The sequence below is a fragment of the Ambystoma mexicanum genome, chromosome 3q (genome assembly GCF_040938575.1).
Source record: "Ambystoma mexicanum isolate Mex_15411 chromosome 3q, UKY_AmexF1_1, whole genome shotgun sequence".
In the NCBI taxonomy this organism is placed as follows: domain Eukaryota; kingdom Metazoa; phylum Chordata; class Amphibia; order Caudata; family Ambystomatidae; genus Ambystoma; species Ambystoma mexicanum.
The window spans coordinates 1,083,179,493-1,083,205,696 of record NC_090926.1 but is presented as its reverse complement, the minus strand read 5'-3'; the positions used below and the strand labels follow the sequence as shown (position 1 = coordinate 1,083,205,696).

Below are 26,204 nucleotides of genomic sequence, written 5' to 3'. Positions count from 1 at the left end.
TTTATAAAGCGCCCTCTGTGAATCACAGTCAATTTGTGGCACCACAAGTGTGAGTGAGAAAAGGGTGAAGAAAAGTTATTCTCTGCTTCACAGCCTTCTCACATTCAGATGCTGTAAGCATGGTGGAAGAGCCGGACAGAAGTACAGTCTTCACATATGACCGATTACAGCGCCAAGTGCAGGTATACATCAGCATCAAACGTCAAACAATATGAACAAGTGCAAAAATCAAGAGCTAAGGGCCAAGGAGGTGGAGGGCGAAAGGCAGACACTTTGAAGTTCAACCGGTCCCTTAGCCATAGTGAGACAAAAGACGCTCATCCTTCCCACAGCTAAAGCAACTGCTGCGACGGAGCGAACAGGGACAAGCATAAGTGTGAAAGTGTTCTTTGAAGAGCACAGTCTCGAGGAATCTCTTAAAACTAAGGTGGTTTCCTACTTCCCTGTGTGAATGGGCATTGCAGAGATGGGTGGATCATTGAAGTCCCAAGGGTCTTGCCCCCAATCATTTTCTTCTTGACCCACCCAATGAAAAGAAATCTGGAGGAGGCATATCTTGAGGTTTTTCTAGGGTGGTACTTGGACACCCTGCCATTGCAGTAGCCATACCCACTGTCCTCCTGTACGTCAGATGGATAAGACTGAGGGCTCTCAAGGGTATCCTAGCTTCCACAGGGAGGCCGTAGAGGGATTTAGAGGGATTTAAGACAGGGGTGAGCAATGTCATCCTGGGGCTGAGGCCATTAATTAGCCAAGCAGTTTTGTTCTGAACAATCTGCAGGTTGTGAAGTAAGGATTTGAGGAATCCCAGATAGCCGCCATTGCAGAAGTCCAACCTCGAGATCACCATTGCCCTAATGATCTCCACCTTAAGAGGGGAGTTGAGAGGAGGAAGGATACGCTTGAGCAGATTGTAATAAAAGATTTTTTAGAGAGCTCAAGAATCTGAGGAGCCAAGGAAAAAGAGTTATCAAAGATGTTTCTTTGCTATAGCGTCCACTACCTTCTCAATTTTGTTACCTAAGACTCGTGCAAGGCCACTCCATCTTCCACTGTTGAGACTCTTTGTTCAGCCGTGTCTAATATTGAGCCATGTTTATCTAGACGGGCTTTAAGATGATCGCCCTTACAAGTGAGCAGATCTATTGTGCAGTCAAGTCCAGTGATACGTGCCTGGAGCTGTAGAAACATTTCCTTTATCTCTGTAGTGCAGGAGTGATCCCCTTCTGAACATTCTTGCTGTGGGGGAGCTCCTTCTTTTGACTTTTTCCCCATTCCCTCCGAGTCGAATGGCAGTTTAGGCTGCTATTTATCCTGCTTCTCCATTTGTAAGTTCCACTTCATTTTTTTTATTAAACATCATTTTAGTATATAAATACCTTACACATAATAACAAACACACTACAAAGCAACAATGAACAAGTGGAATAACCATAGAGAAAAAAAAGAACAATAAAAACAATATACGCTAAACTGACACATTTGCACAATACGGCAACTTCTTCCTATACCGTTCTAGAGTGTATACCCTAATTGTATCAAACAATTCTGTTTTGTAGTCAAGACTTAAAACCTCACATCACAGTATTCACATAAGCAATTCATTATATAAAAAGATTTCTTTTTAATATATCGACTACAAACCAACAGTACTACCCAATTAAGTCCATGGTGCATATTTGTCAAAATATTTCTTAACTTAATCTATCTCACTGTGACATTCTACAGTGCTTTCTTAATGTATAACATCTCAGGTAACTACCTCTAAACCCTTGAAGCCATTTCATAATCTAAAAGATTAAAACAAGTTTCTCATGCCTAACTAGAGTGCTTCACATTTCAAATTTGTCTTAAACATGTCACAAGTGCTTATCATTTAAATTGCGTTGTGCATCAGTCCAGCAAGTAGCTCTTCACCCTGATCTGTCACACTTTCAAGCACTACAAATATTTTCTTTTGGAGTCTAATGCAAGGAAAAGTGATGTGTTAGTACCTGTCATTAGTCTCATCCACAGGTAATTTGCTACGATTGACGTTGTGGAGTGTACAAAAGGTGCCAATGTCGTGAGTCTGAAAGAAACCGTATCCAAACACTTTAACACCACATGGTACAACGTTTCCTGACTGTCAGACTTACAAATACGACACTTACGAAGCTTGTATGGTATTCTAAGTCTTGGTCCAATTACCTCGAATGTGGCCAAACAGTTCAGACGAAATCTGAAATACCAGTCTCTGTGCCCATGAGAAGGAATCTTACGTAGATACAGTCTCCTTTCTGTCATGGGAACATAAAAGATTCCTCTGTTTCTGTATAGTTTCTATCTCTCCAGATCTTCCATATTTGTTATTCTGTTCCACCGTGTGATCTTATTTGTAATGGTCAGTTCACAAATCAGTATCAACAATCTCCAGCAAACTCATAAAACGTACACATCACTTTTTATACTTCCACAGAAAAGGCTTTGATTCACTTGCATATACCTTAAAAAGGACCCAAGAATTGGTTTTTCAGATTTCTTAACCTTCATATACAAAGATGTCTATTTCTTTATATATTGCACCCACCAAGATTGTAGGCCTATTTCTAACCGCACAATGCTTGGAGGCACTGATTTTGACAGGCCTAAACCTTGTTTCAAAATTATTCCCTCCAGAGAATCTAAATATTTCCTGGTAAATAAATTCACCAGCTCTACATCGTACAGCACCATGTGAGAAAACTTCATATGAAAAAACTCTATGAGGGGATCTAAGGAGAAGGCACATAGGGCCTCATCACGAGTTGGACGGTAACGCCGGCGCTAAAAGCGCTGGCGTTATTAGCCCTACCACCAAACCCACCGGCGCTATTAGCGCCGGATCACGGGTTTGGCAGAACGGGTATTGCCCATTCCCCATTGAGCCCAGTCGGGAATTGCCCATTTCCCATTGGGCTCAATGGGGAAATTTTGCGGTTTTACCGCCGACGGATTTCCCGCCGGCGGTAAACGTGCCGAAAATCAGCAAAATCTCAGCGGATTTCCCCCCAGCTATGAGCTGGGGGGAAATAAGCCGAAGATGTGATTTGGCAGACCCTTAAATCCGGCTCTAACAGCGCTACCGCCGGATTTAAGGGCTACCGCCAAACTCGTGATGAGGCCCATAGTCTACTTTTTATCACCTTCATTAAGGTTACACATGATCTCATCTTCTCCTCTAACATGTTTTTATGATTTATTAACACCTTTTGCGAGGAGATCAACAGTCCCAAATATTTCTTTTCCTTTTGCTGCTCACTACCATTGTGTATGATTTCGACTGGTTTATAACCAGCCTGTTCTCACATAAGTAGGATTCTACCCCGTTCAGGGTTCTCTGTAGACCTGCCAGAGTAAATTCTAAGAGGAAAAGGTTGTCAGCATAGGCAATGCAGTTGATTCTTAAATCAGTGTATTTTGGTGGGTACCCGTCCCAACCACTACCTACATCCCAAAGATCTGCCATATATAGGTTGAAAAGGGTTGGGGCGAGTACACATCCTTGTCTGACTCGCTTCTGAATCAATACAATTCTTGACAGATCGCCTTCCGTATTTAGCCTGACTCTGGCTTTGTTATTCTAATACAGGAGCTGTAGCATGCTTAACAGGTCATTGTTAATATCCCATCCTGTAAATTTTTCCATAACCTAGACGCGTCTACGTTGTCAAATGCTGAGGAAAGATGTAGGGCCGCCATATACAATGTGAGTCCTCCTCTAGAAAGTGACATACACGTTGATGTCGCCAAACCACTCATTATCGTACCCATACCTTTTCTATATCCGGTCTGCAAGGGAATAAAACGCTTTAAGTTCTCTGCCCACTGCCTTGGATCTTTTAAAACTAATGTTGTTAATATTTTTGAAGATGTATCAATTTATGCCATGGTCCTACAGCCAACCGGATCTTCTCTGAGACCTTTTTTGAAAATAGGTACCAGCGTAGCCTGTTTCCATTCAGGTGCATCGGGTCGAAGTAGATGTCAAGCAACCTATTCTCCGTGCTGCCTTGGTTATCAACCACTACTGTTGCTAGAACTGCTTCTGACACCTGTTTCTTTTTACAAATGGTACGGCCCTGCATGTTTCTTTATCACGGTAAGAATTCCGCCAAAAGGTCTCCCTTATGTACCTTTCATAGCATTTTGGTATGAAATATGTATCCATCAAAAACGGCATCCACATTCAGGCAAGGTTCTTGTATTAGGATGTAGTCGTAACCTGCTAAAAAATCCCTAATGTTGGTATTCAGAAATCTGTTGTGTCTTCTTGAATTACAACTCAAGAGTTTATGTTCCCTTATTCTGAAACCCGGGTCGCGGTGTGATTGATGTTGATAGCGTATTTGCGAGCCAGGCCCTACTACCTGTCTCTTTCCCAAAAAAAAACCTGCCTCTGGCCGTCGTTATTAACTGAAAAAATTAAGTTTGTTTTGTCTGTAGTGTTTTTACCCTGGTTGGATTGCTTTTCAGCCGTATCACTCTTCATATAATAACTTTCAAACCTGTTAATCAAAAATTCTTCTTGTTTGTCACACGCTGAATTAGCAATAAGTTAGGAATAAAAGTGTACCGCACATTTCCCCAAGTGGCTTTCATCAAACACGTGGAGAAACTTAATGTCAGATGACGAAATTGACCTTAACGTAGGACTCAAATGAAAAACAGACATTATTCTGGCTCTGTTGAGCGGCACATCCCATTCACTCTCAAACACTGATTCAAAAGTGTATGGCGTGTTTAGGTCGCCCTCATTCCCCCTGTCTATTTTTTAGATATTTTGTTGTCTGAGGCGCCCCCTTACGGAAGTTAGTCGTAGGATTTATTCTTAGTGGTTGGTAATCAACATTTCTTACTGAATATAAATGATTTCTAAATTCGTCATCTCTAATTCTATGTTGTCCTCTCCCCACTAAACCACGACTAGAAGTTAATTCAGTTTCCGGGAGTCTGCCAATTCCTTTCCTTTTCTTCTGCTTTTTCCACTTTTATGTTTCCCGAATCGACCTTTGCTGGGGATTTCGTTGGGCTAGGTACGTGTGCTGTCACATGTTCAAGGTGTACCTTTTCTTTCTTGCTTGCCTTAAGTCTTGTTGTCATTGTCGGGCTGTCTTTAATTTCAGTAATAGACTGAAATATTCCTCCTATGTTTTTCCCGGATGTGTCTGATTGTTCTCTCGTCTTTGTTGCTCCTAAAACTCTCAGGAATTTTCTAGATCCTCTGTTGGCGGACTTGACACAACCTTTGATGTTTTTAGATTTCTTTCTCACCCCTTCCTTCACAGTGGTCTTAGCGGTGAGCATACCACTTTCTGATTGCTCTTTGTGTGGAGACTGTTGTCTTACAATCACGTTTCCTTCAACCTTCTCAGATGCTGTCATGTCATTTGATTAACTACCATGTCTATTTGATCATTTACCAATGGTTTTTGTACTCGAATGAATACCTGATCCTCAGTTAATAGCTTGCTCTTAATTTCTGTCAGGATAGACGAGTTCTCTCTTACATCCATGACCCTGTATCATACAAACGTATGAAAGATTGATGAACAATATTCAAGGCCACCAATGGACTGTTTCCACACTCAGAGGAATCTCTACTGAGTGATGTGTCACCTTGCGGTCATAGTAGCCCAAATGTTCTTTATGTTTCTGTCCTCTCCCACTTGGTTCATGCTCTTCACTGTTCCCGGGGAGTCAGAAGTCTGGGTGAAATACTTAACCTGTCTGTTAGACCGTCCAGTGCTTGTATTTAATCTTCAAGACTTATGCAAACGTCCAAAAGAGTTGTACTGGAATGTTTCACTACATCTCGTAGGACTGGGCCTGAAATCTCAGTACTATCTTTGTGTTCCATGACAGACCTGGCTGACATCAGTGAGTCAGTTGGTAATTGACTCGCTTCGGTCACTTCACTGTATAATCTTGACTGGACCAGTGGAAAAAATGTTGTGATTTTTTGTTGCTCTATTTGTCGACTTTTGCTGTTCTGAATCTGTAATCTGAGCTCCTTGTTCAGCTTCACGTGGTGGTAACCCTCGTCCAGGCCACAAGCCACCGCTTGGCATACCCAATGCAGCCCAAGTGCCGGCCTACAAGCACGTCACTCCCCGCCTCGCTGCAGAAGCCTCTCGTCGGGAACGTTGAGTGATCGCAGTCTCTCTGCGGGACTACCCAGCCCAGCACGTCACTGGTGCTTCTTTCATTTTGTTTTTATGGAGGGCCGTCTTTGTGGGAGATGTCCACTCAATCATACTCTCTTCTACGCCCTGCAAGATAATGAGCCTGAATCTGTGTGACACACTGCGCCCTGCAGAAGCAGTAGGATGATTCAGGATTGATTAGGGGCAAGAGCTCAAGAGAGAATGTCCATCTTGGCCGGGCACTCGAGCAACACCCAAGAGTTATCAAAGATGACACCACAGTTCTTTGTAGAAGGAACCAGGTCGGAGCACCCATACAAGTAGGCCAAGAAAAAGGCAAGGCAGAAGGAATGGAAGAGTCCCAACATATGTATTAGGGTGTTGGGATCCTTACCACACTTTCCTCACATATTTCAATTACATGGCAAGAAGTACATCCTCCCCATGACCTTTGGAGTCCATCGAGCAGGATTTTGCTTTTGTTTTTTTTTGCTGCAGTAAAGGAAATTATAAGCACTTCTCTAAATAAGAAAAACAATTCTGGGAGATTTTAGAGTGTTTACCCCCACCTTTTGGAGCACCAACAAGTCATCCACCTATGCAAGAACTCGAAACTCTACAGGGCACATCACTATGGCCTCTATCATAGGGGCTGCCAACAGTGAGCCTAAGGCCAAACTGAAAAGGTAAGGTGCACCCTAATCTAGTTCCCATATACAAAGTTTACTGAGGTCAACCTCTTGACTAGTAACAAAGCAGAAGCGCTATTATAAAGCACTATGAAGAGAAGTTAGATATCCTCACACTACCATATCAATTGCGTTCTCCGATTCTACCCCTATGCCGCCAGGGGAGCCATAGAGTTATGATGTAAATGTAAAACATTAAGCAGCTCTCTAATGTTGTCACTTCCAGAGATCCCATTCATTAATCGAACCAGATGAGATTGGGCATCACACGATCCAGGCGCTCCGCAAAGAAATGTTTCGACAATCTTTACATCTGTATTGAGCAGGTATAATGGATAGCAGTTTAGCCTATCTGTTCAGCCATAACTGGGGTTTTGGATGTTCAGATCAAAGATTTCACAACACCTGAGCAGTCTCTGGAAAGATGTGCTTATGCCTAATTGTTTCATCGTATTCATGCCTGGATCAAGACAGAGACGGTGCCTGGTACCTAGATTCCTGTGCATCCTTCCTGTGTTGGCAGAAAGGCAACTTTCCAGACTTGTCTTCACTACACTGATGGGAAGTTTAATTCTGGCTTATTTTCATTTTCTGTCACTGTATTTCATACTGTCATGTTATTCATTATGCTTTAATAAGACAACTGTAGGCAGCCAGTAGAAACATTTGTTATTCATCTGTTTACCTATGACTGTTGTAAATCTGCTCTGAAATAGTGTGTGTGTTAGAATAAATAGCTTTTTATCTTTCAACTCCTGCCAGGTTTGTTTGAAGAACATGCCTTTCCCAACTGTACAAGAATTATTTCTGTGCTGTGGGGGAGGGGGGTTCTATAGGACAAGAGAAGACTCTTGGCTTCAACCAGCCTCTCTGGAGAAATGGCTCCCATACTACTGTCTAATCGTGGCAACCAAGAGAGGCATCCAGGAGAGTCAACATAGGGGTGACCCACTTAAACTCACAACAGACAATTGGGAAGGGTGTGGAAGACTGAGAGGCAAGGGGTCAGGGAACAGCTGTAAAGGCACAACTGAGTTAGGAGGTAAGCCTGTATCACACCTAACATTGCCATTGTACTTGTGTTACAGTTTTACCTTATTTGTATTATGATATTCTTGGTGTGTTGCACAATAGACTTGTCCTGTGTCCAGAGATTTTGTACTCAGTGCTCATGTATTTGACAATAGTCATAACAAACCATTAAAGTGAAATAAAAATACCCAAGGGCCTTCTCCTACACCCTCATTTATAAAACCTTTGGTCACATCGTGGTCACTTTCACCACCTGAGATCCTAATTATTACTTACCTCAGAATCCTTCTACGCCTCTACTTACTTCCCTCCCTATGTAACACCGCAAGTTCATTTAAGATATGATATGGCATTTATAACGTGCATGTACACTAGCGTTTCTAGGTGCGACATCTTCCTGTCCATTGAACTTACCTTGGGTCAACAGGGCCCGCTTGTGCCTTCCTGATCCGTCTGACTATCAAGGCTCCGAGGTCTCTGTTAGGGAGAATTATCAGAAATGTGCTAATTCTCTTCTACCTTAGAGACTCCCAGCTCTTTTGCTGGACTTCAGGACTTGTTATCTCTCATGTATTTTCTATGTGATTTATTCTCTGTGTTTCTTTTGACTTTGGAGTCTGACAAACTCCATAGGCATCATCTTTACATTGTGGCACACAGCACCTTCAGTGCAGTGACACAGGGAAGTCTCTTAGATTTCCAAAGGTTTAGATACCTTCTCTTGGGAGGGAGGCGCTGCTGAGCAGCCAACGTGATGGCCGTTTGAAAGAAGAGCTCCGTACTGCTATTAATCCAGAAACAAAATTAATCGTCGCCAGGCTGAAATACCACAATCCACAGAGTTAACGAGGCGTGGGAGAGTGTCGAGCACTTACTACCCAGGAATTGGGTGAAAACGCGAGCTGTAACGAGCGTTGCGGCCATCACAAAAAGGGACGGAATCAGTGCTGTAGCGGCACGCTGGGGAAGGGAGCGGAGGAGGGGCCTTTTCCCGCCACATCCTGTAAATGGCCATAAAGGAAATTGGCGGAGCTGGCGAAGCTGCATATATTCATAAAGATAGCTGGTAGCCCCCGACCACTAGCGACCCTGGAACAGAAGCACTGAACTGAATCGGGCTGTGCGGTTGGCCTGAGACCGAACCTTCGGCCCATCATTCATCGCTCCTTCTGTTCTGCGGGCATCTTCGGCGGTGTCATTCCCATCCCGGCACGCCGCTTCCTAAGGAAAAGGGAAAAGAACAGAAAAAAGGCATTAGTAAGCATTCAGCAAATCTTCGCTTATTTTTAAAGACTGTACAAGCTTCAAACGCTTACCTGAATCCCAGCCACTCTGGGGGAACTCTGTCTCCGGAACTTCTCATTCATCTGCAAGAGAGAAAAGACACTCCTGGTTAGCATGGAAACGTCTAGAGGCGCTGCATACCGCGCTTACTCACAGCATTTCTTCTTCATAACCGGCATCCACCCTGAAAACGTCACGGCACCTAAAATACACAGAAAAAGAACTCTGTTCAATACAAATACGAAAGGGTCGCATCGCGCTCTCACTCACCTTCAGCGCTACTCATCTCAGCAGCACGTCGCCATCCCCGGACGCCGGCCATCATCTAAGGAAGGAAAGGAACGAAGTTAGAGAGCTGTTCAAAAGACTCATTATACTTACCTGTCGGACTCTTGCCAGTGAAGTAACTAGGCAGCAACAGGCCTGCATCAATCAACGCGCCCCTGCGCTGAAAGCAGGACGGAGAGCACACTTTCCAAGAAAAGGTGAGCTGTAGATCAAAGGGAAGGGTTGGACCCTGGGGAAGAAGGGGTTCAAGCACACAGAGACAATAGGGAGTTAAACTCTACCAATCCTGTGTTTCAGGCCCAGTCTCTAGTCGAGTAGACTCCAGGGAAGGGTTTGAGGTCGTAAGAGGTCAGAACAGGCTGAGTGACGTGCCCGTGGATACCAGGTGAGTGTTACAGAAAGCAAGGAGGGGCATTTCAGGGAAAACCTTGCACAGTCATTCTGTGGAAATGGCAATCTCCACGTGTGGACCCCAAACAGCCTCTCCCTGTGTTTGTTTCACCTATATGACGCATGTTGTTTACTGTTGGATTTCTGCATTTTCCATTTCACCAATGTATTGCAGAAATGGCAGTCTCCACGTGTGGACCCCGGACAGCCTCTACCTGTGTTCGTTTCACCTATATGTCACTTGTTTACTGTTGGATTTCTGCATTTTCAATTTCAGCAATGTAGTGCATGACTTTTATTTTTCCCAAATGTTTTTTCATCTGTGTCCTCTGCACTGTGCGAGGGGTTGTGAACCCAAGCCAACTAGTTCTACCTGTTGCTCAGCTGCAGCCTGGCACTGGCTCCTTTCAACTCTTCCTCTCACCTTCCCCTCACCCTATCTCCCCTGCAAAACGAGTTCCACTTGTTGTTTCCATCTTGGGTGGGGACGGGGAGCCTGCTCTGAAAGGCCACTTAACCCACATCCTGTAATTAACCTCCCCTTTGTGTTCACCTGCCCTGTACCCTATAATTTATATCTTCCTCTGACCTGGGAATCTCACAGAAACTAGTTTCCCTTATTGTGGGGAAGGGTGGGGAAGGGCTCTAGGAGGACACTTGAACTATACACTGTCATTAACCTCTCCATGTCATGTCATCTCACCACATATCATGGGGGTGGGTGTGAGCTGGTTTGCCCTCCCACCTCTTCCAGCCACTAAGTTCCGGCAACAGCCAGAAATTGGTTCCACGTGTTGTTTAACTGGGTGTGGGCGGGCTCTGGAGGGGTGGAGCAACAGCCTTATAAGTGGACAGAGGACCTGGGCCCAGTCTCTTTTTTTGGTTGCTGGATGTGGTGTGCTGATGGGGTGAGAGGGCCAAAGAGCTCAGGAGGCCCCTTTAAGAGATGTCCTTGTCTTCCTTTCTCCATCCTTCCCCTCTCTTTCCTTCCCCAACCTGCTCTACATTTCCACCTGTAGGGCTCCTGTCCTCTCTGCCCCGCTCCCTCTCTCCTCTTTCTGTGTCTCTATGCCTGCTCCCCCACCATTCTCTCTGTGCCTGCTCCCCACTGCCTCTCCCTCTCTGTGCCTACCTGCCTCTCTCTTTCGTTGCTGTCTCTGTTCCTGGCTCTCTCTCTGCGTCTATGTGATCGCCCGCCTTGCTGTCTCACTGTGCACCTCGCTCTCACTGTGTGCCTCCCTCTCCCTGTGGGCCCCTCACCCACTGTGGGCCCCTCACTCACTATGCATCCCTCACTCACTGTTTTTTTGGTGTAGTCGGTCTGTTATTGCCAGAGGGGGACCTAGTCCATCTGCATAACGCAACTTACCCTCAACGCGGTCTGTTAATTCCCTGGATCAAAACTGTGGCTCTGCCTGGGGTCTCCCACACAGCCTTCCCCATTTTGGCTTGCCTCTCACTTCCACAGATCATCTTTTTTCAGTATGGGTTGCAGTTCTTGATCCATCTTGAGGAGAGATTCCAACTCTGGATTTATGTAACAACCATTGTGTTAGGACTCCACTGCTGTGCTTCCTGTTTTAGTACCTTACAGCATATTACGGCCAGGCCATCGCCTACCGTGGATTCTGGGGCACTCATTGAAGGTCAGGAGACCATGCACATCTCCACAGGGAAGATGGGTGCTTTCTTGCAGTGACGCAGACGTTCCTCTAACCGACCCACCCAGCGTGAAAATGCTTTGTTGCGGCTGCAAGGAAAGACATAAGACAAGCAGAACGCAGATAATGATGTTCTCGCAACGGTGTAACTTCCTGATTATCCTGCCATTCCCATCCAGGTACCTTGCGATTCCATAGGGAGGATATTGCCTGCTCCATTCCATGATGTTGCTGTGGGGATAATTGTTGCCTGGTGGATTTGTCCATCCATAATCCTTCAGTTTTATCTGTGGTTTAGGAAGTCGGATCTCAAATCGTTTATGTTTTTATCCCAGTACCTTGTGTCTGAGCATATTCACTTGTACCATATTTACTGGCTGAATATTGTGGCATGCTTTGTGTGCACTGGGTGGAAGCTGTCCCTCTTCAAATAGCTGGCCCGGTCTATTGGTATGCAATATACTGTGGTCTTTAGCTGGCCATCCCTTATTGTTATTCTGGTGTCAAGGAAATGTACTTTTTCAGGAGAGTAGGAGAGTTTGAAGCTAATAAGGTCCTGTTCCCCAGCAGTCCAAATAAAGTGGATATGATCAATGTATTGCAGATATCTTAGTGGTCTGCTGTCACAGGTGAAAAGGAAATCATTTGGAAGTGGTGCCATGAATAGATTGGCCTACTGAAGTGCCATCCGAGTGCCCATGGCCGTCCCAATAGATATTGGTACCAAATGTGAAATAGTTGTGTGTTAAGATGAATTCTATGCAGTTGGCTTAGGGCAAGCCATCAGGTTGTGATTTCCAGAGCGCATTATTCCACGCTTCTGTCCTGGTGGATACGATCGCAATTGGGAAGTGTCACAGATGGCCGGAACAATACTCTGAATCTCAAGTGACAGTACAAGTGTTTTTATTTGATTTATTAGGGACATAGGGCCATCCCTCTCTCTCTCATCCAGAAAAGCACCAATCCCAAGCATCCCTACTCTGCATGCTAGTATATAGTGAATATTGTCCCCTACTTTCTAGGTTCTGAATTATACTAGAGGTGATGTCCTAAATGCAGAATGCCTCATCTACCTAGGCTCTTTGAGGGACTTGTTAGATTTTTTAGACCCTATACTATCCAGGGGTTAGTTATTTGAACAGGGATTTAGGATCGTGCCTTCCAGATATTCTGCCCGATTCAGTGTGCTTTTTATCACGCCCACATACTTCTTCCCCTCTGACTTCCTGATGTTGTCTTCTTACTACTCTCTTTCCTACAATTCCACCCACCTTCTCTATTCCTTGCGTCTTTCTCCTTTGTCCCTCTGATGTCTCTCACTCCTTCCAGCTCCTGCCTCCACCCTTTGAGTGTATTCATTTATTTGCCATACTACTACTTCCTCCTTCACACTACTACTCCCTCCTCCACATTATTACTCCCTCCTCCCACTACTACTACTACTACTACTACTACTCCACCCACCCCAGCTTCTGTGCAAACATCTCTACACTCTTCTTCTAAATGCACTTGTCATTCTTTCATGCACACTGACAATGCAGTAACCCTTGCAGTTACTGACCAATGGCTCACCTGCCCCACAATACGCCCCACCGTCCTTCTCTCTGCTGCTCTCTTGTTCTGCCACCTCCTCTTCAGACCTCACCTGAACAACTCATAAATTTGTACTACTTGGGGTATATTTCCCTATCCTCTAACTGGTCTGCTGCGCCTGCCTAAACTGGCCCAGTCTTCCCCGCCCCATCAGGTGTTACATACAACAGATTTCCACATAGTGCCTTAAACTCTGCCCCCTTTTCCTGCACAGGTATGCCGCGGACCAACAAGGGTTTTTGTACAGTGTCCTATTGTGATGCTGGAAATGTATTGGAGGGACAGGGCCTCCATATCCTTGTCCTTTATTGCTTTATCATGTATGTTCTGTATTGTTTTCCGCGCAGGAGTTCATGTGGGACTCCTGGCGGTGTGGCTCTTCCTCTGCTTGGTTTTGTAAACAGACCGTTGGGATACCCTTATGGCACCCATGGATGGGAGTACGACCCTCTACTCCTAGTGTATGTTTTTGGGCACCTGTGTGTGGCCCACAGAGCAGGGTATGGGCTAGTGGCAGCTCCATGCTGAATTTGACAGGTGCTCTGAGTATCCTCCATTTTGGGATACCCAGGCCCTGCCATTGGAATCAGTTGATTCCTGATAGGAAACAAGATGTCCCCTGTGGCCTCTTGCTTTCTATTGCCTGTTAACTTGTATTCCCGAAGTCCCAGGTAGCCCTGACTCTGTCCCTTCCCCCTGACTGGCTGTTGGGTGGAAGTTCCATATATGGGATTGTGGGGAAATACAGGCCAGACTGGCTGGAGCCTTCCCAGTGACTGTATGTTGTTGGTACACCCTTGGGCTGGGACCTGGGTAAATGGAGTGGATGACCAATATGCACTTCTTGTTATGGGTGTCTAGTTTCTGGTATGTGACACAAACACTGAGACAGCCCTGCCCGAATGCAGTGTGTAGTGCTGAATGGATGGGTACTTGTCCCAATACACATTCCTTGTTGTGAGTGTCTGAGAGCGAGGAGAATGGCCTGAATGCACTGTAAGCCTGATTGGCTGCCTGACTGCTGAATGCCCTTCTGAGTGATTGGTTGTCTGATTGTGACCCAGCAGAATGAATGAGAGACAGAACAGTTTATCTGGGGGCCTCTCACTGCTAGAAATCGTTCAGAAGCTCAAGTCGATACCTGATGCTTAACCTTGAACTTGATGCTTAACCTTGAAGCCCACTTGAAGAAGAAGCTTTGCTGCTGCTGTCCTTTGCTAATCTGACAGCTGCATAACTGTCAAGGAACTGATCCAAGAGAGGACCTGGTTAGGATACCTCTTCCCGAGCTACGAGGGACCATCGTGCACCAGCTGATCTTTGCCAAAGCTCCCTGGACGTCAGACCCTCAAAAGGCTGCCGACCGGAGACGGGGACCACCGCGGATTCATGAAGAGTAGAGCCCGGACACTGAAATCCATTACCGTCGACAACTGCCGTCACGGACCAGTGCAGCAGTGCTCCTTTGCCTAGGAGCATTGAAAAAAGGACTCCCTTGCTCATCCTCGTCGACTGCTTTCGTTTTGCCGGAGTAAGACAAGGCCGCCAACGACTGAGGAGAATCCACTGGTGGGTTTCCGCCACATGAAGACCGCAGAGACGCTGACGACTCGACGCCCTTGCTGGGCCAAAGTTCTTCATTGACTCCTTGCGGCAACGAACACTCGTCGTCGAGGTGCACTACATGCCTCCGCTTGCAGGACGTTTTCGACCGATCGTCAACGAGCACTGCAAGAACCGAAGCTGCTGCCGCAACGACAGTGTTCACCCTTTTTCCTCGTGGGATCTCGACGATCCGTGGCTTCTGCCTAAAAGGGAGCCAGCCGCTCAAGAAGGATCCGTCGACGACCCGACTTCGAACTGTGCTATTCCAGGTACACTGGGGTTGTAGAACTAATTAGAAGGAAATAAGACTCTTGTGAACAATATATGGAGTGGGCTTGTACGATCTATCTTTATTTACAGGTTGCCCAGGTGGGGGGATCCTCATACAGCAGTGTGCCTGGTGGTAGGGGCTCAGTATTCGGCCAATTGTTCTAACCAACTGCTTTCCTCCTATGTCTATTGTTGGTTCCCATTAATTGATTCGTGTGACATTTGACCGAAGTACAGTTGATGCACTTTAATGAAATCCAATAGTAATTGTGGTACCACGTAGAACTGTGTATATATTTGCCATTGTAGATTAACTGAGCACAAAGTAAGTTATTGTGATTGTATATATAATCTTGAACCTTAATTATATGAAGAACTGTGTTTTCACTAATACAGTGTGTGGGCATTCCTTTGTGGGGGCTTGGGGACTACACTGTACTTAAGAACCAGCCTGCATCACCTCCTGAGAGCTAGGCCTTGATTTCTCGCCACGTTTTACCAATATAGATAATCTTGGCTGGGGTCATCTGTGCCTCTCCTCTACCATATAGAGAGCAGGAGTACAGACACCCCCCTCCAGTCTTTACACCTATTAACCCAAATACTTGAGCGAGGCATTTGAAAGTTAGCCAAGTTAATCTTGGAAAACTGGGGGCCAAATCCAAAGGTGTTCACAGCAGTGTACTCATATAGGACCAACTGATGGTATTGAATGCACTGTAATAAAAGTGCTACTTTCTAACCAGAGCGCTTTCTCCAATCAATCAGATTAATCATGCTATGGATGTTTTCATGGTTATTACAGTTTTCAACAAAGCTAGTTTGGTGAGGTGTCAAAAGCAAAGGGAGTATTAGAAGAGGCAAAAAGGGCAGGAATGTAAATCTAAAAAACAAGATCTCCATTAAGCAGAGACCGGTTGTAGGACATCTTCTGAAGCTGCTATTAGGCAATACAGCACCACAACCGCATGAGTAGGGCCTACCATTGGCATAGCCACATGCAGGTTGCTGTACATAGTGATGTTCATGGAGAAGTGTTCTCATATCCCCGGCATGACCCAACCCATACGTTCTGACCAATCTACAGCAACACACAGGGCAATCACATCAGACAAGAAGGATTCTCGCCAGGTAGGCGGTACCCCAGCATTGGGGGGGATCAGACAAGGAACTGGATCAGGTGGGTCAGAAGGCGAGGGCTCCTCCTGAGAGCCAAGTCACACCAGCCCAGAATGTTTTTTCTGCTTTGATCTTTTGAACAAAACCTTAATCTGGGCATAACGCAGGCAGTGGCCCATGGGATTTTGTCCTGTGTGTGTGCCCGTCAACATTTCCTATCTTGGTGGCACAGCCAAGTTGGGTGCGTCTCTCTGTGTCACTCTCGCTCCCTCATTATACAGTTTATTGTTTTCTCCTCAGACAAACTACGATCCCAACTGTGGGTAATATACCTGTGGTACTCCCTGTACTTCATGCTGCTTCTTTTCACCATTGTGGGTTGCTATTCCTCTTTCCTGGTTGTTTGATGAATCGTATAGGTTCCTTAATCCTGGTTTTAAGTTACTCCTTTGAAAACTGTGCTCTTAGAGGCCTGAGGACAGAGTGGTAGACCTATTGCTCAGGGCTTCTTGCATCACCCGATTATAGTTCATACCCACCAATGAGGTCTTATTACATAGGGCGACCTTGCCAGTAATAGCCCAGTGATCATGTTAAGGGCTAGAGTGAAATGAGGGGCAATTAAAATATCCTATCCTGGGTGGTAAAAACCCAGAAGATTATCTCCAAAGCCACTTCTGAAGTCACTTTTCAATGTTGATGACTGCAACATCATCAACATGGAAAACAGACTTGACTTTAGGAGATCCCAGTAACTTCACAGATAGCTGAGGTGGTTTTATTGTATTTATTTATTAATAGAAAAGAGACTTTAGCACCTCTGTCTGCACATCAGGGGTTCTAAAGGCTATAAGGCGGCAACAGGGGAATCATGGCGAGGGTCAGGGAGCTCAGCACTCAGGATTTGTACTTGTGTATACATCCTGCATTCAGAGCATTTTAACTGACTCGTCCAGGTTGCTAATGCACAATAACAAGAAAAAGGACCATTTGAGGCGACTGTGTAATTCCCAGAGTACAATTGCATTAATCTTTAAGGACAATCAGCAGGGCAAGAATCACACTCACACTAAAAACGGTCAACGTTGTGCAGGGCTTCCACACCAATGTATGTATGCTATCACCCAATCTAGACAGCACCGCTTGTGCTTCTGGACTTCCTGCATCACCCTCTCCCCCTATAAAACGGACAATTGAGACTTTGCAAATGTGTTACTGGGCGCCACACGTCTGATGCTTATGATGTAGGGATAAATATGCAAATAATTAAGCATTCGATGTCAAGCCATTGTTTAGCTGATGCTTTTAAGCAGAAAACCTCACCTATACTGAGACGATCACTGCTCTCCCTTCCGTCCGAGTCCTGAGGATGGCTCAGGTGCAGATGCTCTTCATACGTCTTCTTAAACAGGACATCATTGTGAACCATCGTCTCATCTGCAACATGAAGACACAGACTCATGATATATCCGCTCTCAGGCCTGTATTCCTTGGAGGATACTTCTACTCTATATGAATATCTTTAAATGACATAGTTCCCAAAATATTAAACGTTCTCAGTCACGCTGTAAGCATCCGTGAACAAGGGACACGGAGCCACAAAGAAAAGGCAAATGCCTGACCACTTCTTTCTGGCCGAGTAATGAGAGAACAGGCAGATGCTGCCCCTGACCAGTTCTAGTGCCTGCAAGAGCTGAGACAGGACTCCAGGAGCCGCAGTCAAGAACTGCTCCTGGTTAGAGGTTCAAGTAGTCAATTTCAGTGTCACTTTGTAATTGCACAGATTGCATAAAAGTATGCACCATAACTGTCCGGAAATGGCGGAAAATAACAAGTCATCTTGCAATGCTATGCTATGTTGTGTTAAATGAACTTGGTAAAGCGCACGTTCGCCTGAAGACATCTTGGCGCTGAATCACTATTCAGTTCATCCAAATGAGTTAACTGCTAGTCATTCTAACTCATGCTGAATGCCAAAGCAATACAGGGGCCGATTCACAAATACGTTCCTTATAAGTCATTCTTTGACTTACTTCTGGAGTGGACCATTTACTTCACAAAGGAAGTTACTATGGATACCACTAACTCAACCTACTGAACTTGTCCTCGTAACATCTTTTGTGAATTGAATTGGCCGGCACCAGTAGTGCCTCAGATTTATCATAGTAACGTCGTTGTGAGTGGCCAGCATTGCAAGTAGCAATTTAAGGTACCAACATATCCTGTTGGATTTACCCTCTTTATTTTGATTGCATCGAATGTGTGCCCGCTGCAGTCAATCCTTCAAAGCAATTTCAAGAAAAGCAGAATCACTTCCTTAAAAACATAATATGCTATGTTCATTGATTTAACTTCATGAAATCTGGTCCACTCGCCTGTTGAACCAACCCTGCTCAAAATAGACTAAGAATGCTTGTGGCTTTTTGGATTTTTACCCCACTAGAAGCCTGCAACTTTGTTATGGACCCAGGGCTTTGATCAGCCAACTTTTTTTTTTTTACCTTTGGCTATTTGTGGAAGGCACCCTGGCATATTTGGCAGGCCTTTAAGTCGGGTTTTTCACTCATGTCCTGCAGCTCTCATTCCTGCTCTACACTACCTTTGCAGAGTATCATTCACACTGGTGGGACTGCTGGGGGTGGGGGGCTTTCCTGGGCTTGGTGGGGACACATGCAGGTGCAGAGAGGAAAGAGGGTTGGTGAGTACTCTGCCTGGAGCTCATAGACCTGTACTGACAAGCTCTTAACCCCGGTGTCTGTGGGCAACTGTCAGGGATTGGATGCTTGAAACTCTGTGCCTCACCCCCCACCCCTTGCATCGACACAAAAATGAGCAAGTGAACAGGCCGGTGATTGGCTGGTAGCACATGGCGCGCTTAGCTGAGCGCTATCTTCCAGCTTTCGTGAACGTGAAATGCAAGGAGCTTTCTGGGCTTCGTCCAGACCCAAAGCAAATCATCTCTAAATAAGGCACCTGTGTTTCCAGGCGATTGCTCATTTTGAACTCTGCATATCTGAGGTACCCGTTTCTCCATTTACCTAATTTTCGGTGTTAGGTGTGTCTGGTGCACTTCCTCCCACCACACGTCAGCAATCGTCAGACGGTACATTCCTTCTTGGCACTTGCCTGTACCATTCTACCATCAGTTCAACAACCGGGCTCAAAAGCATTGCTTTTGGGTGGCTACTTAATATAGTCATTTAGAAAGGCAAACCATCAGTGCTTCCCTGCCGCAGTGTATCCCTATTTGGTATTGCCACACTCCAGTGAAGGGAATCCTAAATGTGACATAAGTTACCTCATTTCCATTTCGACCATGCATGAAGGCTATCATGCCCATATATTTAGATCTAACGCCTTCCAAATTGGACAAGGCTTTCAATGAGCAAATGGTCATGGTAAGAGCTAATTTCCATAATTTGCTGAACTCAATGGGCCTCATTACACGGATGGCAGAGAACCATGGCGCTATTAGCGCCATGGTTCATGCCGGTAAAATACCGGCACCGCCTTGGCGGAAAGGGGAATTACCGCCCCATTCCAAGGTTGGCGGGGCGGTAATTCCCCCTTCCACCATTGCCCTTCCCCATTCACATTTTTGGCCCATAGTGCTCAATGGGAATGGGGAAGGCGCTAATTACGGTACCGCAAATTGCGGTACTGTAATTAGCTCCCTGGGTCCCTTTGCAGGTTGGTTTTTAACGCCTGCAAAAAGCAGGCGTTAAATCCCACAACCCGCAAAGGGACCTCGTAGTAAGGCGGTAAGGATTTACCGGTACCGGTATTTTACCGGTACTGGTAAATCCTTACCGCCATCCGTGTAATGAGGCCCAAAGTGTGTGTGTGTGTGTGCAGCCCCAGCTGTGTTATCAGTGCTAGTTGTAGAGGGAAAGAGCCAGAATATCAGCGTCAGCGGTCTGTTCATTCTCATCTTACTTACTTAGCGTGTGATTAACCCTTTGTTGGCTCTCAGGGTACTGGTCCTCCGCGAGGCAATGTTCTTCCTTTTCTTTAGCTCGCAATGAAGAGACAGTGGCAGCAATAATGGGGCCTCGAAAGGAAACAGAATAAAGTATCAATCCACAGAAAATAGATGATATGGCCATTACAGCATAACCAATGTGATGACATGGCTCAAACCCCCAAAAGGTCACTTTGAGGCAGACATGCAATTACATAATACCTCTCTGCAGCTTTTGACACTGTAGACCACCCCTTACTTCTCAGCACTCTGTCCTCTTTTGGCTTCAAAGGCACTGTCCTCTCCTGGCTCTCCTCTTACCTCTCCAACCGATCTTTCACGGTCTCCTGGGGGGGTCGTACCTCCGACAGCTTTTCCCTGAGCTACGGAGTCCCTCAGGGTTCTGCACTTGGACCCTTTCTTTTCTCTCTCTATACCTCCCTTCTCGCCCCTGTCATCTCTTCCTTCGGCATCTCTTACCACTTCTACGCCGATGACACACAACTCTTCCTCTCCTTCTCTTCCTTCACTGCTGACCTCCACCACACTCTTTCTTCCTGCCTCACGGCCATAAAAAACTGGATGTCTTCCCACTTTCTTTCCCTCAACACTGACAAGACTGAAGTGCTTTTCTTCCCTCCTAACACTCTCTCCACACCCCCCCCCTTTCATCCATTTTCCCCCATCCAATCTCCCCATCTCGTCCCACGCCCACAATCTTGGCCTCCACCTCGACTCCTCTCTTTCCTTTTCTAACCATATCTCCCTAACCTCTCGCGCCTGTCGGCACCACCTGTTCAACATCCGCAAGATCCACTCCTCCCTCACCTTCCATGCTTCTAAACTCCTAATTTCCTCCCTTATTTTCTCCCGCCTTTTCTACTGCTCCTCTCTTCTTTTTGGTCTCCCTGCCTCCCACCTGACTCCCCTAAAATCCAATCTACCACTCCTCCATCCGTACTCTATGTCTTCTCGGTCCTCGTGACTCTATCTCTACCTCGTTCTCTCAACTCGGCTGGCTTCCCTTCCTCTCACAACTGAAATTTCAATTCCTCTGTCTTGTCTACAAATCTCTCCATGACCTCGCCCCCCATCTCTGTTCCCTCCTCTCATTTTACCATCCCTCCCGTTCTCTCCGGTCCGCTGATCTCTACCTTCTCACAGTACCCCTGAGCCGCTTCACGCTTCCGCTCCTTCCAACTCTTGGCCCCCCTCCACTGGAACTCCCTACCTCTCTCCATCCGCTCCTCCCCCACCTACTCATCCTTCCGCTCCTCCTTGAAATCCCTTCTTCTCCACTCCCCTCCCTGACTCTCCCCACCCCCCAACCCCCACTCAAACCCCTACCCCCTCTCACCCCTCTCCTCCCCCCTCCTCCCCCTGACCTCACTGGGCACTGCTACCAAGAGGCGTAGGAGGCCACCTAGGATACTCCCCCCTCCTGCCCCCTCCACCCCCTTCTCCCACCCTGCTAACATCGAACCTGACTCTCATACCCCTTAACCTTCCTCCCCTCCCCTCTCCCTCCTCCTCCCCGCCCCTTGAGTAAATTGTTCCATATACTGTACTTCTGGTTTGTTTCACTTTTGTATATAAGCTTCTTTAAATTTTGTATCTTGTTGTTACTCTGTAAAGCACTTTGGCGGAAAGCGCTATATGAATTCAATAAACATAAACACATAAACATAAACATAATAGCAGTGACAGAATGGCAGTGAAAATCAACAGATACATGTGGGCAGATGTAAAAAAAAAAAAAGAAAAAAGTAAGCATTACATTGCCGGTATATGTGCTGCTTCATGCCTGAGCCCAGCCTCTAAACGCGGGATCGGGTATCAAACCCACGATGCTCAGTTTTGTCTTACTTCCAAGACAAGCACCTTGCCCCAGAGCTACCATCACTACCAGTCAAAACAATGCTACGGACATAAAAGCAGAGACGGATACTGAGAAGCAAATGCACTCAGCCGCAAAGAGTTTCACGTAGAGCGAGAGCAGTGCAGTTGGAAAGCAATGGGAGTAACGTAGCGACAAACCAACCCTAGCCGAACTCAAAATTATTACAATAATCACAAGGATATTTACAATTATGTCACTTTCAGAAGGACAAATCCTGGAATGGACTATACAGCCATAACATTGGTGGCGTTTTTTAAAAGCAGAGGTTTTGCTCCACATGAACAAGATAATCAATAGGAAAATTGAGCAGATGGAGATAATCACCTTCATCATAACAATACGTTTAATAGAATTAGAACACTTTGGAGTCTATCTAAGACTGAAAATGAAATCTGAGAAACAACATACCAGGTAAGGCATACTTCATAAAATATAAAACTTAAGTTGGTCACAGTAAATTTACCAAGTGAAGTCAACGCTTGGTGGATCTCCTTCATCACGTTCCTGTAAAGTTCCTTCTGCCATTCCTGCAATAGCTTCCACTCCTCTTCAGAGAAATAGACAGAAGCGTCCAGGAAGCTGCCCTGGGTCTAGAATAGAAAGTGCCTTCATTATAATTGGTTACCATTACTCGCAAGCTCGACTTTTCCTTATCATATTACTTAAAGCGCAGATGTTCTATACCGATTACAGCCACTTTGCTCTAAAGAAACCACAGCACAACCAAAGCCGTAACCTAGTAAGAGAGAGTATACTGAAAGATAATTGGGTTAAGAGAAATGGTCTTGAACGTCAGGACTGATAATAAGTGTCCATGTGATAAGCCCCAAGGGGAATGATATGATATGATATATGATATGATATGGTATTTGTAACGCGCCTATACACAGGTGTTTCACATGTTATAAGGATTGCACTGGAATGCACTGTTTGAAGCTTTCTGATATGAAGTTAGGTCCCTCATCATAGAAGGCTGGATGCACAGTCTAGATAGACTTGAAAACAATGTGAGCTTTTACCGGTAACAAATGTAGTCATTCAGTAACCTCACACAGGGGTACATTTCAAGTTGGAAGCTACCAACCAGCCATACGAAGTCACTCGCCACCTACGTTTTATACACAAATAGCACACCATATCTTACTGGACAAGTGCCAATTATCACTAGCCAAAGGCTAGTGATAATTTTGAACTCTGAATGGTTAAGCCACAGGAGTAAAAAAACAGCAGCATTTTGGAGCCTATGATGATGGTAGATAAGGCACTGGTTTCCAACACAATTTAAAAATAGCACCACACACACCATTACAAGAAAACAAAGTGTACCAATTGATCTTTCTAACTTTACGTTGGTTTCTAAGTATTCCCAGCCAAGTTGGTGCAGAAAATGGTCACAAAAACGTTGAAAGAATTTGTGGAGAACAATGGTAAGCTGTAGATGGTTTGTGCAGGGTTTGAAAACAAACACAGCAGAACTTCATTTTTATTGATGATTTGAGGGAGGAGGAGCTGGAGCACTTGCCCTATCAGTTTCACCTGCAGCGTTGGATATTGTGGGCCAAAGCATCTTTTCAATGTAGGTATCAGAGGTATAGAAGTCAATGGGATGAGATCATTCCTTTCAGATCACTACCAGGCAAGTAACCATGGCCACACCTCACAAGATGGAAGGCGGAGAGGCCCAGGACTCTGCCATGTCCCCTTTATTGTTCACTATTTATCGCCCCTCTTTAATTAAAATGCAACAAAAATGGAGAATTTGCGTTTTGTATTGCAGATGATACACAGCTACATTTTAAATCTTGTTCTCAGCTCATCAGAGCCAATTCTGTATTTCATAAAAGCAATGTTGCTAATGAAGATATGGGTGTGCAACCATTTCTTTAAATGGAATCCATTGAAAACAGAGATACCTTTTGGTAGGATTCGTGGGAAAACGTGCCTGAAAACACTGTGGCCTTTACAGCTGTGTGCTATTCCCTCCCCAACACAAAAGGTAAACATTGTAGGTGTCATGACTGACTAAAGTGTCTGCCCTTAAGGATACAAATTGGAGATGTCAGTCAAAAAATATTTATTTTAATATGAGGGTTTTAAAACATATGTGACCATATTATTAATTGTAAAACTCAGACTGTGATCACTCTAGTATTATCTCCTCTAGATTACTCCAGCAGCAGGTCCCTGAGAGCCCTAGAATTCATGATTGGTTGCCAGCAAATAGCACAAAATGCTGTGTTGGGGAAGTGTTATGATTGACTTTCCTGCCTGGTCCCTGCTTCCTGAATGCACTAGGTGTGAATGCAAGGTAAGATGCCATGAATGGAATGCTAGAAGAGTGACTGGAATGTTGAGTGCGACTGTGATTCCACCCAGGCAGTTGGAAGATGTAGCCTGGGTGGTGGGAGCCAGTGGGCTCCCCTCTGTATTTCCCTATCTCCTTAATGTACCTGATGTGACCTGATGATCTATGTTACCTGTTAAGGTAAGTTGAAGAATATATGCGGCCTACCAGAATCTATGTTACCTTGTTAAAGTAAGTTGAAGAATACCTGCAGCCTACCAGAATATCCTTTATTAGTAACTCTCACCTATAAATATAACAGGAACCAGCTGAGGCCAGATGTTTTGATTATATCTCACAAGCAAGATATTCACTCCACTGGCAGAAGGCTGTTTGCATGATATGATAGGTTATTTATAACGCACTTAATACCCAGAGGTTTCTAAGGGCGGACCTGGGGATCGAACCTGTGTTGCTCTGTGTTGTCTTGCTTCCAAGGTGAGCACGTTGCCACCGAGCTATCCTCCCGAGACATGGTGCACAGAGTCATACACATCAACAGACCCACCTTGATTAGGGGAAAATGCCATTTGCATTATACTCAGCACACTTTAAGATCATCAACTCATACCTTACTAGTGCTACTTATAGTTGGTAAAGGCAGAGCAGTAGGTTGCACCTAATCCTTCTCTGCCAACAAGCTATGGCTGTCCATCCCTGTTGCCCTAAGACTGACTCAGAAACATCTGGGCTTTAGAAAGAAACTGATAACCTTTCTGTTTCTACAAAGTCGCAGTTCTCACAGGATTTATTATTACATGGTTAAGCCTTTGCTTTTCAGTACCAGGATGCCACTCTGTGTGACAAGAGTTAGCACCATTATTGTAACAACACTTGACTGGGATGGATGCATTTGTTTACATGAATACCTGAAGAAACCAGAGAAATGCCAAGCTCCTGGTTGGATTCCAAGGCACTTGAGTTACCAGAGTTCCTGGCTCACCGGGACTCTTTGCAACATTCAGTTGGTATCCAAACTTGACTGTGCTGGTGATCCAGCTGTCTGCAACTCCCGCTTCCAAGAATCGAGTAAAGGAAGTCATGTGTCAACCAATTGGGCCTCCTAGTGTTTCTAATGTGGAATAGTCAGGGCCCTGGAATTGATTTCAATAGAAAAGTAGGGTGTGTTCTAGAGGAGGTTCTAGAACAAGCTGGCCACTGCCCCATACCTGGTTGGAAGTCTTCTGAAAGGATTGACTGACAATTAATGTTTCTGTTGTGGGGTCTGGGCTCACTAGAGAGCCTCAAATGCACGTTTCATGACTTTATGGATTTGATTCCCAAACAGGTGTGTGTAATTTCAACACACGGGCACTGGTGAACATTCATTTTTTCAATCAAAAACCCACAAGTACCTTTCACCTAAACCCTAGGCCCCCTGAATCAAATGCAGAAATCCTGATGTTATCAAAAGTCAGATTTCAATTCCACTGAACTTGATGTGGAATCATATGCAGTACAGAGCAACCACTACAAATCTCAACCAAGGAGTGTTAGGAACTGTGCTCCAGATAAGATTTTGTGGTGGGAGTATTTTATTCCCTATTTTTAAACTTTGAGTACATTTTATCTCAAGGGAGTAAAAATGAGTTTTCTCTTTCACAAAAGAGTAAAACGTATGTGACATACAACAGATGCATGCAAAAAGTTAAAACTGCATGGAAATCATTATCATGCTTGAGCAGTCCAGAACATAACAGAAAACAGGTGTGCCCCATAATTATCAGATAAAGCACCAATGTGCTGTAGCACAAACACTCTCTCATACACTATAGCCTCTCTTTCTCTCCTCCACTAGTCTCCCCTCTTTCCTGGTGAGATCACTCTCTCCTCTCATGTGGGACCCATTGGCCCCCTGACCGCACCCCCCAAATGTTGCACCAACTTTGTTCTCTAACACC

At 45.2% G+C, this 26,204-nt stretch overlaps 1 protein-coding gene across 1 annotated transcript in view; it reads right to left on the bottom strand.

The window, feature by feature from the left end:
• The window catches only part of LOC138583274 (zinc finger protein 282-like), a 71,655-nt gene that overhangs the window by 10,340 nt on the left and 35,111 nt on the right, over window positions 1–26,204 (bottom strand). The window contains exons 2-4 of the mRNA XM_069655372.1: window positions 22,423–22,549; window positions 20,039–20,149; window positions 17,422–17,535 (exon numbers count right to left, since the gene is read on the bottom strand). Of these exons, the coding sequence (XP_069511473.1) occupies window positions 17,422–17,535; window positions 20,039–20,149; window positions 22,423–22,549 (352 nt within the window). The remainder of the gene's footprint in view (window positions 1–17,421; window positions 17,536–20,038; window positions 20,150–22,422; window positions 22,550–26,204) is intronic.